Source organism: Petaurus breviceps, unplaced genomic scaffold (genome assembly GCF_028583685.1).
Source record: "Petaurus breviceps papuanus isolate PSGF00001 unplaced genomic scaffold, PetGlider_PUasm1.0 110, whole genome shotgun sequence".
Classification (NCBI taxonomy): domain Eukaryota; kingdom Metazoa; phylum Chordata; class Mammalia; order Diprotodontia; family Petauridae; genus Petaurus; species Petaurus breviceps.
In genome coordinates, this window is record NW_027185597.1 from 584,655 (window position 1) to 605,781 (window position 21,127).

Genomic DNA, 21,127 nt, shown 5'->3' on the forward strand with positions numbered 1-21,127 from the left:
TTTTTTGCTTTTTGGAGGGGCACTTGGGGTTAAGTGACTTGTCCATGGTCACACGGCTAGTTTTTTGTGTTAAGTGTCTGAGGTCGGATTTGAATTTAGTTTCTCCTGACTCCAGGTCCAGTGCTCTACTCAGTGCGCCACCTAGCTGCCCCCGAAGGCTGGCCACTCTTGAAGTCTCATAGATCCTTTTACTTGGAATGGGACAGTGTGTAGGGAGGTATACTTCTTTTGAAGAGAAGGTAATCTTCTAATGTGCTAATTCCTCCCAGACATTCCAAGGTCTCTTTCTCATACTACAAATATACATTTATTTATTTATTCATTTATTTGTTTGTTTATTCATTTATCAATTTATTTATTTATTTAGCAATAGAAATATTCTTTTTTTTTTTGTTATTCAGAATTGGTTCTATACTTTATTTTCATCTCTCTGAGCTCCTTCCCTAGTCCAACAGACCACTCACTATTCACCTTCCCCATCGTTACTGTAATTATTTAAATCTATTAAAGTACATTTACCCTGTGGAAACCATTTAGACCAGATCAGGGTGATGGCATCATATAAATATGATCGTGCTACTGATTAATTCTGTGAAGTTTGGATTCAGTCAAAGGGCCACACCTGAGGACCTAGAGGGTCACATGTAGCCTTGAGGCTGCAGGTTCCCCACCCCTGTGCTGGCCTAACCTTAGAGGGGCCTCTTGAACATTAGGTTTGGTTTTCTGTAGTTCATGTCTCTTTTTTTTTTTATATACATATATTTGAATATTTGATTTTAAAACTTTCAATTCCAGATTCATTCCCTTCCCCCCCCCCACCACCCACTCCCACTGGGGAGACAAGCAGTTCAGTATAGGTTGTACATGTGCGGCTAATGCAAAACAATAACACAGTAGATGTATTGTAGAAGACTGACTATATTTCCCTCCCTCCTATCCCACATCCCACTTGTTCTATTCTCTACTTTGATCCTGTCCCTTTTCAAAATTGGGTGCTTCCAACTTCCCTCCCCCCCAGCCTGCTCTCCCTTCCATCATCCCCCCTCACATCCCCTTCCCCCCCTATTCTCCTGGAGGGTGAGATCCCCTATTTAGTGTGTATTTCCCTCCCTCCTCAAGCCAGATTCAATAAGAATAAGGTTGACCCATTCCCTTTTGCCAGTATCAACTTCTGACAAGATGCTAAGGAGGGGGATATCACTTTCAGTTGAGAGAAGAGTGAAGACTTCTTGAAAGAGGAGATATCAGAATTGAGCTCAAGATTACAATTATGACAAGTAGAGAAAAGGACGGAATCCAATCCAGACACGTGGCATGGGCTCCAGAAGATGAGAAAGGGAAAAAAAGTAACTGAGGAAAATATGATAGCCCAATATAAATGGAATAGGGATAAGATAAAGGCAAGTAAGAAGAGAATAAGGATGAAGAGGGAGGCTGGAGTCAGGTTATGAAGGTCTTTAAATGACAAGCTAAGAAATTTAGGAATGGAGATATCTTATAGATATCTGAATTTCTTTCAACCTAAAAAAAATAAATCGCTCAAGTTTCTAGAAGTTAAAGGAAACATTCTTTTTTGTTTTGTACTGGGACCCATAGTCTTTGTTTTTATCTCAAGTATATACTAAAGCACTTGAACATGCATATGTCTTTTAAAGAATCAGTCATATCAGCATGCTACACAGATAATGCATTATTCATGTATGCCTTAAAGATAAACAATGTCAGAACATGAAAGCAGAGCAAGTCCAAACTGAAAAAATCCCCAGTATCAGAGAACAGTTTTGTGAGAGAATCAAAGCTGAGAGTCATCAGATGTCCAAGAAACAAGCAAGACAATGTGACAAGCAAAAAATAAAATGGATATCATTTATGTTGTTTTTAATTTTGGTAAAAGCCTTACTGAAAAATGATTCTATGTATAGCACAGATGTTACAAGAAGAAACTTGAGGAAACTGTGTTCTTGATATTTAAACTCCATTCCTTGTTAATATATTCTTTTAATAAAGAGGACTATGTAGGTCTCTCCAAATTTGCTCCAAATGTTGTCCTTTCTATACATATACCAGCAGTCAGAATATAGGAAAAGCTATTATAGTTTACAAAGCTTGTAAATTTTCATTTTATCCCTTCTCTCCAATCACACAGTTGCCCCACTAACTGAAGATGTGATGTCTGAGAGACATAACTTCTGAGTAATTAATCATTTTATTAATTTTGCTAGCAATAATTAACAAAAGGGTTCAGTGACACTCTGGAATGTCAAAGACCCCTCATGGAACCCACTCAACACCTACATGCCCTTGGGAGAGTGGTTATTCCTGAGGATGGCAATCAACTCTGACTGTTTAACAATTGAAAAAAGAATGAATATTATAATGAGAGGTACACCTATGCTAATTAGGGGGGGAAGGGACTGACTTTAATTACATCATTTATTTCCAAACCATCCCTAGTCTTGAGAAACTTAATCAAAGTTATCCCCAGAGTAGAACACAGTGGGTAGGAATTCATGTAGAGAAGATGGTCTAGCTGAGGAAAAATTTTGGCAGATGTTACTAATGTCCTTCAAAGGTTGGGCTTCAAACAATGAAACAGAAGTAAGAAAAAGCTTGGATCTCCCCAATCATTGGTTATTAATTATCATTTCTCTCAAAGCATATAGAAGTTCTTAACTAAACTTTTATAAGGCCTTTCTAATTAGAACCCCAGCTTATAGGCTCTTCCTTCCTTAATCCAACCTCCACACAGTCATAAAAATAATATTCCCAAAGTACAAATGCCATTCATCTGGGCAAGGCCGCTCAAGGGCTTTCTATTACTTCTTGGATAAAATATAAACTTCTTAGTTTGAATTTATTTTTTTTAAGCAATCAGGGTTAAGTAATTTGCTCAAGATTACATGGCCAGTTATTTCTGGGTGTGGTGCTGAGTATCTGAGCCTGGGATTCGATCTCCAGGTCATCCCAACACTGGAGCCGGTGCTTTTACTCACTGAGCCACCTGGCCACACCTAAGCAATTGGGGTTAAGTAACTTGATCAAAGTTACACGGCCAGGTGTTTCTGGGTGGGTGCCAAGTGTCTGAGCCTGGGATTCGATCTCCAGGTCATCCCAACACTGGAGCCGGTGCTCTCAATCATTGTGCTACCTGGCCACCCCCTTAGTTTGAATTTAAAGCCTTTCTTTCTTTTCCTTAACAAATTTTGCTACCCATCACTTCACTTCATTAACTCTGTTCTCCAGCAACATTGGACAACTTACTCTTCACCTGTGCTTTTGAAAAGATACCCCACAGGTCTTGAATGCACCTCCTGTAATCTCTCACTTCCTTCATGTGTCCTCTCTTGCACAAAAACTTCTCTCATCTCCCAAGTTGCTAGGTTTGTTGTTTTTCCCCTTGTTGAATTATGTTTGTGGTTAACTGTATAAATGTTATATCTTCTCCCCACCAGGAGAAAATAAGTTCCTTGAGGACAGGGACTATATTCAATACATAGGCTCTCCCTCCTTGTCTCTGTCTCTTGACTTTCCTGATTTCCTTTAACACTCAGTTCAGTTCCCACAGTATGAAAGACCTTACTTGGCTAGCCTTTCCTCCAATTCTAATGCCTCTCTGAGATACCCCCAGATTAATTCCATACAGAATCAGATATAGATATATATATAAAATTGTTGACATCCAGTTCCACCATTAGGATATGGGCTTTTGGAGGTCAATGATAGTTATTGCCTTTCTTTGTACCTCCGGCACCTGACCAATAGTATGTGTTTAATAAATGTCTATTGATTTAAGTACCCAATATCAAGTCTTGCCTATTTTAAGAGTTTAATAAATGTTTCTTGTTCTGTATTTCATGTTAACTCACTTAACAAGTAAAAATAATCAGGTACTTAATGTGCAAGGTACTGTGTCAACCTAGGGATAAAAGATTAAAAACAAACAAAAAATAAACTATGGTCTCTGGTTGAAAAAGTATGTGAAAATACCTATGATACAAATGATAGTATGTTACTAATTTTATCACGTTATCCTTAACTTCTTTGCTAGCTACTCTTTTTCTTCCCACATTGGGGAATTTTGGCATTCCCCAATGAGCTGTCCTTGTTCCTCTATATTCTCCAACTATGCAATTTTATACACTTCCATGTATATATCATTACACATGTATAACAAGAGGCAAGACATTTAATTTCTATCAGGTTCATTGTCTTCATTTGTTAAATGAGAAGGCAGGATGAAATTTGGTTTTCTTAACTTTTGGGGGATTGTGGACCCCTTTCAGAATCTTGTCAAGGCTTAGACTATATTCCATTTCATTATTGAAGGAAATGATAAATTTAAGTTAGAGATCAATGAAAATAGTGGTGTGTGTGTGTGTTTTTTTTTAATCCAAGTTCACAAAACCCTTTAAAACCTATCAGTGGCCCATCAGCAGTGCATGGACCCCAGCTAACGATTTCTTGGACTTGCTGGCAGAGATAGTGAGGAGGTACAGTGGAGAGAACAACAGGCCTGGGATTAGGAAGAGCAGGGTTCAGACACTACTAGCTAGTTGTATATCCTAGGCAAGTCATATGCCCTCTGTCTGCATCTGTTCCTTCAGCTGTAAAATGAGGATAATAACAGTACCTAATTCAAAGGGTTGTTGTGAGGATCATATCAGATCATATTTGTAAAGCCCTCAGCATGGTGCTTAGCACACAGTAGGTACTATTTAAATATTTATTCCCTTCTCTCCTCCTTCAAAGATCTCATAATATCTTTTTCATCTAATAGCCACACACTGATGAATCTACAATCTTAATCTTTGCTTTTAACTTCTACATGATTCATGGGCAACTTAAATTCAACATAAGCTGTTTTTATTAAAAGTAAACACCAAGGCTCAAAAGTTTAGCAAACTTTCACTTTTCCTTCTCCCCTGATCCCTATATATGATAATTTGTCAAGTCAAACTCATTATAATTCCAAAATATCCTCATTATACACATCCTCTACTAGATCCCCTTTGAATCAGGCATTTGTAAGAACTTCCTGCATAAATTACTACAAGAGCCTAACTGTTGTTTCAGACTCCAGTATCTCTCCTTTGGGGAATAATTCCTGATAAACCTTCCTGAATTTTTGACCTCATTTCACAGTTTATCAATAACCTTCAGTCCACAATACTACTGCTTACAAAACAAAATATAACTCTTTAGAATGGCATCAATAACACTCACAGGATGGTTGGGATTATCTTTCCAATTTTATTTCCCATTATTCTCTCAAATGCCTCTTATAGTTCTGTGACAATGAACATTCTTCATTGTGCAAACATACCCTATGTGTCCTTACCACTGTACCTCCACATCTTATTCTTTGTCTTGGTTTTTTTACTCAATACTTCTGCTTCCCAACCCAGCTCCAAGACAAGATGAATGAATTCTTCCATAACACTTGGGTTTGGCCCTATTTCTGCCATTTCTGGGATGTAGGGAATGTGTTCTTACCTAGACCCTCTCCTATTGTGGCAGGATGGTAGAGGAGGAAAATCCAAAACAAAACAGTCACCTCAAATGTATGCCATTTGAACAACTGAAAAGCATCACCAGATACAGTAAGCTTTGTTTTTGTTTTCTTTTGCAAATAGACACTACATTTTAAAAATACATATGTATACTAGTGAGGATACCAAACCCAAATCACTCTTGGGTATCCTAGGCAACTCATTAGTGTAGCTCAATAAAAATTCTCCCAGGCAAAAAAAAAAAAAAAGACTGATGTGAACTCATTTGTCTAGATGCCTTGGGAAACTTCATTTGAGGCAAGTATGAATGTTTCTTAATGAACTTTGGCCAGAGCTCAAAACACACAGAACTCAAATAGATAACTATTTCATTTCAGTGAAATAGCCCCTTATATATCACTGAGAACAAAAGAGCAAACACTACTTAGTAGAAGCTGTCAGACAAACTTGTCTTACTTGGAGGTCCTTTTCCATTATCTTCTTCTGGAGTACTTGAAGGCATTTAGTAAAATCAGTGTAGTCTTGATCAGGAGTTGAGACGAGTTCACATCCCTAAACATGAGAAATGATGGAGAAAGAGGTAGGGTTGGTGATAAGTTTCATCTTCATTAACAAGGTAAAGTGTGACTAAAAACAACACAATGATAATATTGTTATCTTACAGTTCTGCAAAAACGAACATTCTTCATTGCGCAAATACACCCTATGTATCCCTACTGCTCTAAATGAGTCCTTATGGTTTTGTTAATTTCATGCAAGTTGACATGTCTTTTTAATGCCAAATGTCATAATATATTTTGTAATATACCCTGGGATATATGTGTTTATATGTTTGTATGTACATACACATGTACACATATTTTCAACTATAAATGCAAAAAAGCAATGCCATCTAGTTAGCTCTAGTAAACTCAGAATAACTTACTATGCTTAAATGATGTCTTCTAATGCCATGTCCATGGCAGAGGCATTGAGTACAATGAGAGTTCATATTTTTAATTCAGAACTAAAACAATCCACAGTTTCAGCCAAAAAGCTGAGTAAGGCAAAGTTAAATATACCTACCATATAAAGTTGCCATTCAAAGAATTTTCAAGGACAAAAAAAAAATCCATATGGCTTCTTAAATTACAGTAAGAACTATCCATGCTAGATTTAGAGGATCCTGTACCCCTTCAAGGTCTTTTTAAAGGTTTCTAGCTAAAATTCTGTCTTATTCATTTATGATTCTGTCCTACACCATAGTGACCAATAAGAAAATTAATTACTCATCATTCAAAAAATATATTATGCTCTAAAAGTACTATATGCCACCGTTAAAGGATTGTCAATTTCCTCACTCCAACTGTCAACACACACACACACACACACACACACACACACACACTCACTTTTCTCAGCTCTAAGTGGACTTGGAATTTACTATCACCATCAAGGTAGGGAAGATAAAAGCCTACTAAATATTGCAGTCATGCTGATACTCCTACAAGAAACAGAAGAAGAGCACTAACCATCTGAACAAAGAATGTTCCACCTTCTTACTTAGTCTAAGTGCAGTATTCCAGATCACAGATAATGGAAGCTCAGTTCTCACAGTAAAGACATATGGTTATCGAATGATGACTATATCCTTTAAACATTGATAGATGAGAAGAAAGCAAAACAATAACAACAAAACCCCTAGCAAATGTAAAAAGCAACAGGATAAGACCCAAAATCTCATTAAGGGAAGCACTGATGGTCTACAATAAGGCATCTAAATTGGAGAGGTGGAAGTCAATTGGAAGAATGAGGATACCTTTGAAGAATTATAGATGTATCTGCCCTACTGCACAAGGTAAACTCACCTATGACCACAAATAATGAATAGATGAATCTCTATTATGTCTACTGTTAGGCATTTACCTTTTAAATTTTTAACTATTGTTCAAAACTGTGATTTCAGAGCCCCTCCACTGATAAAGATTAGAAATGTGTCCACATTTTATAACCTTGGAGAACTATTTGGAGATACTGGGAAGCTGAGACTTGCCCACCATGTTTTTATCAGAGCCTGAACTTATAGATAGGTATTCTTCACATCAAAGCCAGACCCAAAGCCCATTCTCAAGATAACTCTCATCCCATCTTATTTAAATATCCCTAGGCATAGGAAACAGACTCTCTAGAGGTTTTGTGTGTGTGTGTGTGTGTGTGTGTGTGTGTGTGTTGGAGCCCTCTTGCAATCTGGAAGAGCCTATTAATTCCTTCAAAAAACAATGTTTTTTTAACTGAAAAAAAAAAAAGAACCTCTGATTCCAAAAGAAACTGATTATATTAAAATATGGATATCAATTTATATATATATTTTTAAGTTCATGGACCCCAGTTTACAAAATACCCTGCCCTAAGACCATCTGTTACAGACCAGATTCAAATCAGGAGGAGATGCTATACTAGAAAAAACCCACAATTCAAGACAAGGCTGTAAAGCTTAGCTTCAGATACCTCTTTCCTTGATGCTCTCGACCTTTTCTCCTGTCTCAGTAGGGCTTAGCTATTTATACTTTCCCCCTTTCCTAGCCACTAATCTCATGCTTTCCTATAAGAAGTGTACCTATAAAAATTCCAGCACTGAAGGTTCTTATAAACTCATTCATACTCAGGCGAAAACTGATCAGAATATTGGTATTTTAGCTGGGAGCAAAACCTTAAAATAAAACAATGACTCTTAGGTGGGTTTTCAACCTTTAGCAAACTGAGCTAATGGGAAAAGTACTTTTCCAGCAAGAGGTTTATACTATACTACACCATGTAAACTTTTTTACTTCACCTAAAAGCTGTGGCTAGCCTTGCCTGGGAGAAAACAATATAAAAGAGAAAAGGGTTAAAGAGCCAAATTTAATCTTCAACACCTCATCTTCCTCACATGAATTTGCTTCATTGTGTTGCCCCTCCAAGTCCATGTTGCTGAACAAACTCCTACACATGTTTAATTGCTTGATTTTCCTTTCCCTCACAATCTCCCAGAGCTAGGGGCTTTGAATTTGGGTACAAAGCACTGCAGGAACATATAATAAATTCTGTTAGAGAAAGGAAACCAAAACCTTAAATTCAAACTCTGATTCAACAAAAAGCAAATATAGGAAGGCTGAAATGTCTATGGGGGGGGGGGGGGGGGGGCAGAATTCAAACAGAGCACTTCCAACTACAGTGGGTCTTAAAATGCTATATAGTGGTCCAAACTACAGCCTTAAATTAATTATGTGTTTAGGAAATGACAAATTATAATATTAAAAACCAGATATAAGAAAAACTAGGATGGATTTGTCTCTTTTTACTTCCAATACAGCAAACAGAATGAAACAGTGGAATGTTTTTTAAAATAAATTTTAATATTTTTTTTTGAGTTCTGCAAAACCAATGAAAATCACTTTGCCATACTATGCATGAGCTTCCCCAAGAGCACTATCAATAGCTGAGGAAAATTCTGACAAAATTGGATTATAGGTCCACTTCCACATGGTAAAACATAAAAGCAAACATACAGCCATGAAAGGAGTTCAGTAAACAAGGCTATCAGTACATGGGGGTGGGGGTGAGGTTCAAACTTAACCTGTTTCCCTGTTTGTGACCTTGAATTAAATCTCTGAAGATTGGTTCTGGACCCCACCTCTTGCTAACCCCCTAGGGATCTGTTTTGATCCCAGTTTCACATTATATCCATTCAAGATTGTGCTTTCACCTTTGGCCCTTAACTCTAATGATCTGTATACTAGTTACTGACATTCTATCTTACTCAAAAGTCTCCCACCCTTGCAAACATAGGGATCAGCCCTTACCATAGAAACCACTGAAGCACACACCACGGGAGAACAATAGATATTATTTTTGGTGGAAAAAAAACAATGGAATATTGAACTGCAGACAGCAGGCCTTTGATATGTACCACAATGTATAAGAAGGTAAGGAAGTTCCAACGTCTCTCAACACATGTAAAAATGAGCACGAGACAACCTGCTCTCAATGGCAAAGGTGCTGAGTATGAATTACTGTTCTCTGCTCTTTACTACCTGGGAGATCCATTTACTTATTTGTCCTATGAGCAGGTCTATCAAGTCCTAAAGTACTTTTTCAGTTTTAAATATTTAAATATTCTAATATAATCTTCCTCACCTGCTTACCTCACCCAAATACAACTCCTCCTCCTGAATTTCCAGATAGGAACAAACCATTTAGAAAGCTCATAGCACAAGCAAACCTCATACACAAGCCTCATTATATTGCCGAAGGCAAGACCATCACAGAGAAGGCCATTGGATTCCCTATTTCACATAATGCACAGTGGCACCTGGAGCAGATTAACCAAAGTCACTCAGAAACCAGATGTACATACAGGGCACTTTGGGCCAAGTGTACCAGTCTCTGACAAATGCAATAATCCCTACCTCCATGACAGAAAGAAGCTGGGACACAAAATATATTGGAACACAGGCACACCTCCGCACAACATAAAATACTACAGCTTATAAAATCTTACAGAAGTTGAAAAGACCTGTACCACTGAATCCTAGACTTCAACCACTTCTTCCTCCTTTTTTCTCCCTTCTCTTCTTCTTGAAGTGTTGTTTTTCAAAAAAGGAAATGTTGTTTCATAAGTCAGCGTGTGTCAGCTGCTTGGTGAAAGCATTCCTAGACTTTCCCTATATAGTGCTTGTCATTATGGAGACAGAAATTTAAACTACCCAGTTTTAATGAAGAGTCCCCCTCTGTGAATAAACTACATTGCAGAGCTAGACATGATTTTTTTAAATAAATGACATTTCTATTAATCTTGTTTCATGCTAGATCTGTAACTAAATGGACTTGTAGCTATCATATAATTGTCACATTCAGATGGCCCTTAAAGTAATGTTCCACAGAGTTCTCATGGCACAAACCAGACAAAATCCCTTCTTTAAAGGAGGTGGAGGTGGTGGTGAATAATCTGAAGGGGAAAAGAAAGGTAATTGGGGTCAAGTGGGAGTTATTCCACATTTGTGGACCTGATTGCCCTTCTACAGAAGCAACCAATTTTGAACAAAAGCCACATCTGGTTCTTTAAATTGTAAAGATGAGCTTACAATTAGGTTTGACCTCTAGAGCTCATTCCCTAACCAAGGACCATACCCAGGGGATTTAATTCTTTTTACCTAAGGAACTGATACAATTGTGAGAGGTTCAGTGACCCCTCCAAAGACTAAAGGACAAGACAGGGTCATCTGGAATAAATTCATGGACTCCAAGTATTCTTTAAGTCAAGAGGTGAAGGTTTACTGTTATGCTATCCAGTGGGCAAAAATTCTTAAGGAACCTGCAACCTTGGAGGAGTATAGTTAAAGTCTATATAGGAAAAACTGTAGTAAAAATATGTAATTAGGTGATTCAGGGTGGGGTTAGGAAGTGGTTAAGGAGTGGTCAGTTATTGAACATGCACTTTTTGTAACTGCCGAGCTGGCATTTTAGCCAGAGAAAAATTGGGTTAGGGTAGGCAGGCACACGTTTTTAGGTCTGCTAAGTCACTAAGTTAACCAGCAGTCAGAGAAGACTGAGGATTGTTCTGTCTGCTATCAACCAATGCCATCTTTGACAAGACAGGTGTAGGTAAGGTACATATGTCTTGGGTCAAAGATACACCTAATGAGTCCAGGATGCATGTAATGAGGTAAGGAGTTGTTATAGACAGTCAAGTGGCTACTGAATATCTTTATGAACCAGGACAGAGCCAGTTCAAACTATTAATTCCTACAGGTGTGGTTTGTTACTGTACCAGGAAGAGAGACAAGTATTTCACTGGGGCCCACTCATGAGTAATTGCTGGGCATAGTTTCCTTGGGTTGGGGAGAAACTGCCAGCGATAGTGTTTCTAGGCTAGAGGGAAATTTGGTCTTGTAATTGGGGTCCTAACACAGGCATCCATGCACCCCATCAGAACAGTCTCCCTGTGGCCTCTACTATTCCTGATTAGTGAATGCCTTCTAGCAGCCCACTAAATTTAGGTTCACTCTAGAAAGGTGTTGTTTCTAACCTGCCATTTTCTCAGGAGTATTGCCAGCTTCCAACCCATTACTGCCTTCTGCATTTATTCCCATCATCAAATCAATACTTAACGTGCTTCAAGAAAGAGAGGCCCATGGCTCTACCAAAATCCTTGTAATTTCCTAAAACAAAATGCCCCTCCCTGGCTGCTATTCTCCTATACGTGTTGTCTCCTTCGATTAAAAAGTCAGCTCCAAGAATTGTCTTTACTTTTTTATTTGTGTACTCCTTCCCTTACCATGATGCTTGGTGACTCGACACATAGTAAGTTTTTAGAAATTTTCATTCTGTTCACTCACATTCTCATCTAGTACAATCCCTTTATTTTAGAAATGAGCAGACTGAGGTCCAAGGTCACACAGATACTAAGTCGCAGTTAGGATTCAGACCCTGGGGGAGTTTATTACACTCAAAAGATCACGAGATCAGAACCACATCCTGGATCTAAGTTAGATCCTAGATTTACTACATCAGTTCCTTCATTTGGAAAAGAAGGGATTTCGACAAGATCAAATGTGAGGTTTGTTCCAGCTTTAAATCTATGAAACCATGACTCCAAATCCAAATTTTTATGATGTGCCATCAAATGAAAAAAGGTATATAAACCATAATGTATCTCTTCAAAATGTAATATGCTAAGTATATAATTTTATAACAACTTTCCTTCCCTGAAAGGTTTTTGAAGCAGCACCAAGATAGTGACATACAGGACAAGACCCAGCTGAACTCTCCCAACATTCACCTCCAAACAAGCTCAAACTAACGATCAAATAAAATTTTGAAGCAGCAGAGGCAACAAAATGTCAGAGGGAGCCATTTATCCAGTCTATGACCAAAGAAGAGATTTTTAACACTGAGGTGGAGGAAGGTCTGGAGGATGCCAGGAGCACCAGGTCTTGAAGGTGGTCAGGACAGGAGCAGAAGCAGCTTCAGGAGCTCTCAGCCTAGAGATGGTAAAAGGGTCAGACAACTGGTCAGAAAGAAACTGCAGGGAAACCTTTGCTGACACTGGGTACAGCTGATGCTGACTGGCAACTTTATTGTCAATAAGCTGTTTTGGGTCACAATTCCAGGGTGGAGAGGAATACTTGTGATAAGTCACAAAGGGGCAGGGATGCTGTTCACATTTTCAGGGCCAAGAGGACCTCTAGCACTTATGCCAGCAGGAGAGAAGAGGAAGTGGCCTAGATCCAGGGCCAAGAAGAATGCTGGTTCTTGCTGTGGCAGGGACACAAAGGACCTGGTACAGTTTTAGGGCAAAGAGTACTTTCCTTGTGGCTACAGGGGACCAGGGCCCTTCCTGGATAAAGACCAGAAAGCAGACTGGGTAAACAGTGACCAAACCTCTCCCTCAATCACAATACTTGGAAGCACCAAAAACTTGCAGACCCCCAGATCTAACTCTGAAAACAGTAGCTAAAAACTCCCTGAAACATCATGAAGCATTAAAAGAAAGTCAAAAGAATGAAAAAAGAGAAGTAAATATTGAAATATCTCATTGGAAAAACAACTGACCTGGAAAGTAGATCAACGAGAGATAATTTAAGAATTATGGATGATCTGAAGGACACAGGACCACAACATCATACTTCAAGAAATTATAAAAGATATCCTAGAACCAGAGAATAAAACAGAAATTGAAAGAATAGAAGAGTATATGATAAACGGCTAATTATATACTACAAGCTCCACAGCATCCCAAATCTCATGGGTTTTATGTAAGTAATAGATGGTAGGCCAGGGGGCCTTGCTTTTGTCACTAATTTGCTGAGTGACCTTTATGTTGTAGGGCCTCAGCTTCTACCTATATGAAGTGAATAGGTTGCACTTAGTCCTCAGTGATCTTTAATGGTCTTTAATGATCCCTAAGGAAAAATGGTGGGCTTGGAATCAGGAGAGGTTTGGATCAAACCTCTGTAACTTAATAACTGTGCGACCAGAGGCAAGTCATTTAACTTCTCTCACCTTCTGTATACCTGATTTTTAAAAGGATCAAGTGAGATAATGTAAAACTAAAAGTCCTATAAAACTTTCAGTTATTATTCCAAGTTCTAAGTTCTAGCATTTTAGTTATGCTACAATAGAGCTAAAGGATAGAGAGATCATTAAGTTGTTCTACTATAGAAAGATTCAATAATACATATTTTCCAAAGGGACCCTCTTCTCTCAATCCCCATTTACCTTTACAGCCACCAAATAGGAAATTGGCTGCAACTTCCTAAGATTGAGGAGCCAGTAATAATCAATGGGGTCAATTACTATAAGGCATTTATTCATCCAAGGAGTCTATTAAATGCTACTTTCAATGCAATATGCTAGCAAATTCAAGACATCAAACAAAATTCCCTATTGTGGAGAAGGAAGGGAGTGGAAAGGTAGCGGATGTGTGGAATGAAAGAAAACATTCACACTCTAAGAAATCCAATCTAGTAACTAAAAACTCATTTCCAGAATGCTAGGGAATTAGCAACTTAAGGGATAAGGTTAAGTAAACTTTATATAGGAGATAGTATATAGGTTGCAAAATGAAAAAGTCTAAATATTCTAAGACTCTGAATTTTGTGACCAGGGCATTGTAAGCATAGGGACATATAGCATCTACAAAGGCATTGAGAAGGAAGATAGAATATGGTGTGGAATAGAAAATGGGTGCCACTTGAGCTAGAACACTGAATGTGTAAAGGGAATTAATGTTCAATAGGTAAAGACTTTAAATGCTGCCAAACAAGAAATTTATCATATGTAATTTATCATGAAGCTTCTTGAGTAAGGAAATGGCATAGTAAGAACTCTGGGGTTAGGCCTACTACATGTGTTCTGATATCAGAGGTAAACCACAGAGTTTGCCATTCTATCAGCTCTAGACCCACAGAATTTCAGAGCTGAGTGGAAACTTAAGAAATGACATAATCCTGGGTGGAACATGAACTAATAATGGAAAATGGAGAATTTACCTGGAAGTAGGGATGTAAGGAAGCTTCAATGTTAGGAAAACAATCAACATAATCAACCACATTAAAAACCAAAACATTCAAAGATATGATCATATCAATATCTTAAAAAAAACACCTTTGACAAAGTGCAACATTCTTTTACACTAAGAAACCTACAAAGTATATCACTAGATCATGCCAACACAATAAAACTAACAATACTACCAAAAATCATTTAGTGCTCTACCAACGAAATTGCCAAGAAGACTCTTTATAAAAAGTTTGATAAAAAAAACAAAATCCATTTGTAAAAACAAAACATGTAAACTACTAATAGAAATGGTTAAAAGAAATAGAGATGAAGAAGAAATAACACTTCCAGACCTCACACTATATTATAAAACAATAATCAAAATCATAGGATTCTGATTAAAGAAAAGAGATCAATGGAACAGATGAGCCAAAAGATGAAATCAATAACCCATTGTTTGACAAAGTGGAAATTATATTACCTTATTTTATAAAAAGAAAAAAATACTGGAAAAACTGGAAAGCAGTCTGGCAGAAATTAGGACTGGACTAACACCTTAAAACACATTCTATAACACATTCTAAGAGGATCTGTGCCACTAATATAAAAGACTATAGCATTAAAAAAAATTAAGAGAGAAACGGATCTTGTACCTCTCACAGCTATGGATAAGAGATATATTCTTAACCAAACAAAAGATAAAAGCAATTAAAAATGATAAAATACATAACTTTGATTACTTGAAACTGAAAAGCTGCCACATAGCAATCATTAATGTGTCTAGAATAAGAAAGGAACAGGTCAAATAGGGAAAAAAATCCTTTTATCAAATCTCTCTGATAAGGGTTTATTATCTAAGACATATAATTTTTAAATAAACAAATATACAACATACATATATAAATAAATTTCTATGACGAATAGCCATTACCCAATAGATAAATGGTCAAAAGAGATGAACAGAAAGAACTGCAAACTATTCACAACCACATGAAAAAATCTCCCAAATCACTAATAAAAAGAGAAATGCAAATTAAAATGACACTTTCTACCCTGAAAATAGGCAAAAAATGAACAAAAATGACAATATCAAGTTGAAAAGGTTGTGAGGAAAGATAGGTACACTAAAATGCTATTAGTGGAGCTGTAAAATGGGACAATAATTTAGAAAAGAAATTTGGAATTATGAAAATAGTAATTAAAATGTTCAAATACTTTAAATCAGAGATTCCCTTATTGGGCTCCTACAAAGGAAGACATCGATAAGAAAAAAAGATTGCATGTGATCCAAAATATTTATAGCAGCATTTTTTAAAATGTGTGATATATAAGAATTTGAAACAAAATAGATGCCCACCAGCTGAGAAATAGCTATACAAATTGTGGTAAATGAATGCAATGGAACAGTATTACACTGCAAGAAATGATATATGTGATAAAGTCAGAGAACAGAAAGATCTTTTATGAACAGATTCAAAGTGAAGTAAGCAGAGCCAAGAAAACGATATACTAAAGTAACTACAACAATATAAAGGGAAAGAACAACTAAACACCCCCCAAAAAAAATTTTAAGAAAATTCTACACATGAAGTAGGACCCAAAAGAAGAGATATGAGAATAATCTCATAACCCACGCTTTCATGAAGGTAGGAGTTTCACAGGTGTAATACACTACACGTTTACACACTTTTTCAATGTATTGACCAGTTATGATGACTTTCTTTTTCTCTCAGTCGAAAAATACTATTTGACATATGGCTTGGTTCTTGGGGGAGGTAATAGATGGGATACTCACTATGTAAGAAAAAGAAAAAAAAAACTTTAAAGAGAATGTAAGCTTCCACAGGGCAGAGATTATCTTTCTTTTCATCTGTATTTATATTCTCCAAGCTTAGCACTGTGCCTAGCATAAAGTAAGCACTTAAATACTTAATTATTGATTAACTGATTGAACTCTCTGAGGAGCAAGGGCATATAGGAAGTTAAGGCCAAGATGACAGGAGGTGAAGTTGTATATCAAAATCAACCAGAATAGGGACGGCCAGGTAGCTCAGCGAGTAAGAGCACCGGCTCCAGTGTCGGGATGACCTGGAGATCGAATCCTGGGCTCAGACACTCAGCACCACACCCAGAAATAACTGGCTGTGTAACCTTAAGCAAGTTACTTAACCCCGATTGCTTAAAAAAAAAAATCAACCAGAATTTATTCAGTAGCTACTATATACATTAAAAATGTGAAATGAGCATTCAGCAGTTATTTATTTTAGGGAGGGCTGAAGAAGTACACATATAATCAAACAAGAACTAGTAAATATTATTGCTCAGATCAGTGGCTTTTATCTTCCTTTGCTTGCCCTCCAAAACTCCCTGCCTCTGCACCTAAAATTACCATCATAATATTTTGAAAAACATGTCAAACTGAATTGAGAATATGTTCTTCAGGTATTGCGCTCAAACAGTTACTGTGTGTAATTACTGTGTCAAGAGGATAAAATATTCCTTAATTAGATTGACTTCTAAATGGAGAATAACTTCTGAATGCATCTGTTATACAAGATTTCTTATTCAAACATAATCTGTTGTATCTCCATCAGCACAGCATTATTAATATGAGATGCCAGCTGGGGCAAAAAAAGATCCTTATAATACTGAACTAGACTTCACAATAACAGTATTTGAGAAATGGAATTCTAACTTGAACACTGATTCTGAAAATAGATAAAGCATATTCAGAGTGCTGTAGTTTAGCCTATAACAAGATTCATCAGGGGAGTATAAGACACCATAGGCCCTCTGTACAAGGTAGGAAGTTGACAAATGCAGTTTCTAGTGATTATTATTATTAGAACTATCTCAATAAGGGAATAAAAAGGATAATAAAATGTGAATATAATGGAAATGTTAACACTAAGATTTATAAACTTTCCACTAAAGTATACCTAGGAGGACTGATTGAAATCAATTATAAGATATAGTATGATGGGGGGGGGGGGGAGAGTCACAGAGGGCCTGCATTCACATCATTAAATCTGATGCTTCCTTACTTCTCCTACTTTAGGAAAGTCATAACTTCCCTGAGCCTCAGATTCCTCATCTATTAAATGAGAAAGGTAGACTAGATATCTAGGAAGGGATTCTTCCAGCTCTAAACCCATGATTTTATAAAAAAAAAAAAAAAGTTGTGTAGCTAAAAGTATAAGGTATTATAATGACAGAGGCAGCCAGGGGGCACAGTGATAGAGAAAACGTTGGATCTGGACTTCAGAACATGCCTCAGATAGTTGGCATTTGGATGACTCTGGGCAAATCATCCAATCTCTGTCTGCTTCTGTTTCCCAACCTGTAAAATGGGGATAATAATAGTGGCTACTTTCCAGGGTTGTGAGGATAAAATGACAAATTATTTTAAAAACATATGTCATATGTCAAAGCTCTATATAAATATGAGCTATTATCATTGCTACAGAAATACCTTATAATATCATAATAATTAAGAAGTTAAGAATAAAAATGGAAATGCATGTTGAAACTGTGATATGGTGTCCGTCACAGAATTTCAAAAGGAATACGGTGACTGCGGGAGTTAACTTCTTAACCTGAGATCCCCAACTTCTTTTATATGGCAATTAGAGAACACTTATGTTACAGACAGCTGGGTGGCAAAGTGGATAGAATGTTGGGCTTGGTTTTAGACTCATATTCCAGAGTTCAAATCCAGTCTCGGACACTGAGTAGCTGTGTCACTCTGGGAAAGCCATTTCACCCTGTTTGCCTCAGTTTCCTCATCAGTAAAATGAGCTGGAGAAGGAAGTGGCCAACCATTCCAGTATCCTAGCCAAGAAAATTCCAGATGAGGTCATGAAGAGTAAGATACAACACAAACAAATGAACAACAAAAAGGTTACACATCATAGAGGAAGAAAGTACAAGTCACTGAACAAGCACACATCACTGAGCAGGGTGCTACCCCCTGAAAACTGCACAGACTTGGGGAGAGAGAGCATGGCAATGACAACGAGCTAGGAGACCTGCTCACTGTATACCCGTAAATCTGTCCAAATTCCCCATTTTATGAAGGAAGAAGCAAAGTGTTCTGGGTTATACAGCTAACAAGAACAGGACATGAAAAATTAAACTTGTGTTTTTTGGCTCCAGATCTAGGTTTTTCCCCTCTACAATACCATGTTGCTAAGTTTATCCAATTAAAAGAAAGAGGAATTTAACGATTATCTACTTTTATTTTTGAACAAGGTAGAAAAGGACAGGATATTTTGGACTGAACTCTACAAACTGGCATCTGCAAATAACCAAATAAAGGTTAGGGAGTGTAAGGGATAGTTTTGGACTTGGAGTCAAGAAGATATGAATTTGAATCCTGTGTTGGAAACACACTAGCTGTATGAATCACTTACAATCAACCTCTTTCAGCCTCAGTTTACCTGTTAAAAAAACAAAAGGAGGGGCAGCTAAGTAATGAAGTGAATAGAGCACTGGCCCTGCTGTCGGGAAGACCTGAGTTCAAATCCAGCCTCAGACACTTAACACTTACTAGCTGTGTGACCCTGGACAAGTCACTTAACCCAAATTGTCCTGCCTTCCCCCATCCAAAAAGACAAAAAAAAAAGAACTAATAATAATATCTACTTCACAGGGTTGCTATGAGAATTAAGTGAGGGGGAGTGTATATGTATATCTGTATGCACATATATACATATAAAACAAACTTCCAAAATACCACAGAAACACTAGCTAATATTACTAACTTTGTAGTACCAAATCTAGCTTCAGAATGAAGGGGCAAATGGTTTAAATTCTAAGCACCAAATATTAGGTTTATATTGGATGGTGATTCAAATAGAATTAACATCATACAACATGATTTTAGACCCAGACATTTTTAATGTGATACATTCAAGTCTTTTTATGTTTTTAATAAGTACTAATTTTAAGTTCCTTTGATTTTTGATGTGGAATCAAAGAAGTCACATTCTGGGCAATTTACTTGGTAATTCTCTTTGACTATAAAAAGAAAATAATACTCACATCTCACAAATTGTAGTAAGAAATGATTTATGTAGTTTCAAATGCATACTGTGAATAGGAATTTATTACATGCTAATTAATAATGAGCTTGACAAGACACAGCTGGGGTTTTTCTTCCCCCAGGAATGCACACCAAAAGAGACATATAAATTGGAATAGATCTGCTTATCACATGAAGAAGACTCTCTAGCTGAGTTGATAGTATGAATGGTGAGGCCAACTACAGATGAAAGGTAACCTACTTATTTGCTTATACATTATCTGGGGGGAAAAAAAAACCTCCTGTCTTGTTTAAAACTATGCATGTCTCAAAAACTATACCTATGCAGTAAAGGGCTACTGTTGGAACTAAAAGTCACATTATTGTTGCCTGAAGCCCCGTGATTCATTCCACTGACTCCACACTCACATGAGGACAAGGACTACAAAGATTTAATGGATTGGAGTTCTTAATTTCTTGGTACTCTGAATCAACAAAGTGATTTTTCTCAATTCAAGTTAAAGTTAAATAAGTTGTTCAGTCCAATAAGAGATAGAAGTTTCCCAATAAATTAAAATAAAATCATTTGTATCAAAAATCAAATAGATTCCTTTTGACTGACCATAATTATCTGAGTTCAGGAATGTGCTTTTCTAATATCCCTGTGTAAAAGGGAAGGTAATGTCTGTCATTGGGTGATATGTTGTTTCCTCTTTAGCACAAAAGCAAAGTATTCCAAGGGGAAGCTTAGTGGAGGTGTTCCTGGAGTCAGAAGTTTTATCTTCTTAAGTACAGATCTGACCTCAGACACACTAGCTATGTGGCCCTGGGCAAGTCACTTGGCCCCGTTTGCCACATCTGAGTGCGAGAAGGAAATGGCAAACCACACCAGTATCTCTGCCAAAAAAACCCCAAGTGGAGCCACAGGAGAGACATGAAGGAAAAATGACTGGACACAACAACAAAAAGTATCCCGAGTTTCTATTTAGAATGAGGTTGTATACCACACAAATGCATGGCAAACAGATCCAATAAATCTTGGAAAAATTTCTTAAACTTTAATACATTTTGCTTAAGGGACCTGTGATTTTGTAGGAGGAAGGGATTCCCAAAGGAAAGTCCCTAAATCACTGCAGATCTGCAATTGCCCAGCAATCATTACTCTAAAGAATAGTCAGTGATATTGAGATGCTAAGGGACTTGTTTGGGAGGCCATGTAGGCACATCCTCAGAGGAAGAACTTCAAACTCACTTCTTCCTCATGGAAGATGGTTCTCTCTCCACTGTGATTTTGCCTATCTTATAGTACATTACCCTTTTCAGTACTGACACAGAAGAACACACACTAAAACCCAGAATTTAGTAAGAAGCCTATTATGGAAAGGGGGAGGGCAAGGAAGGAGAAAGGAGGTTAATGCTTTCCTTAATATCTGAAGATTTCCCAATGTGTCCTCACTTATAAATGGAGTTAATAGTCACGTAATCCCACATAATTCAGAGATGTCAGAAAGACACTTGGTCCAAAAAAACCAAATCTCCATCAAGTGATTGGTGCATGAAGTTCCACAGTTAG

At 37.2% G+C, this 21,127-nt stretch overlaps 1 protein-coding gene across 5 annotated transcripts in view; it reads right to left on the reverse strand.

Annotated features, from left to right (window-relative positions):
- LOC138155734 (thiamine pyrophosphokinase 1-like) overlaps positions 1–21,127 on the reverse strand; it is a 479,265-nt gene that overhangs the window by 200,627 nt on the left and 257,511 nt on the right. For all 5 annotated transcript variants that reach the window (XM_069081026.1, XM_069081104.1, XM_069080982.1 and 2 more), the window contains one exon: positions 5,967–6,062. In XM_069081026.1, coding sequence (XP_068937127.1) covers positions 5,967–6,062 — 96 coding nt within the window. The remainder of the gene's footprint in view (positions 1–5,966; positions 6,063–21,127) is intronic.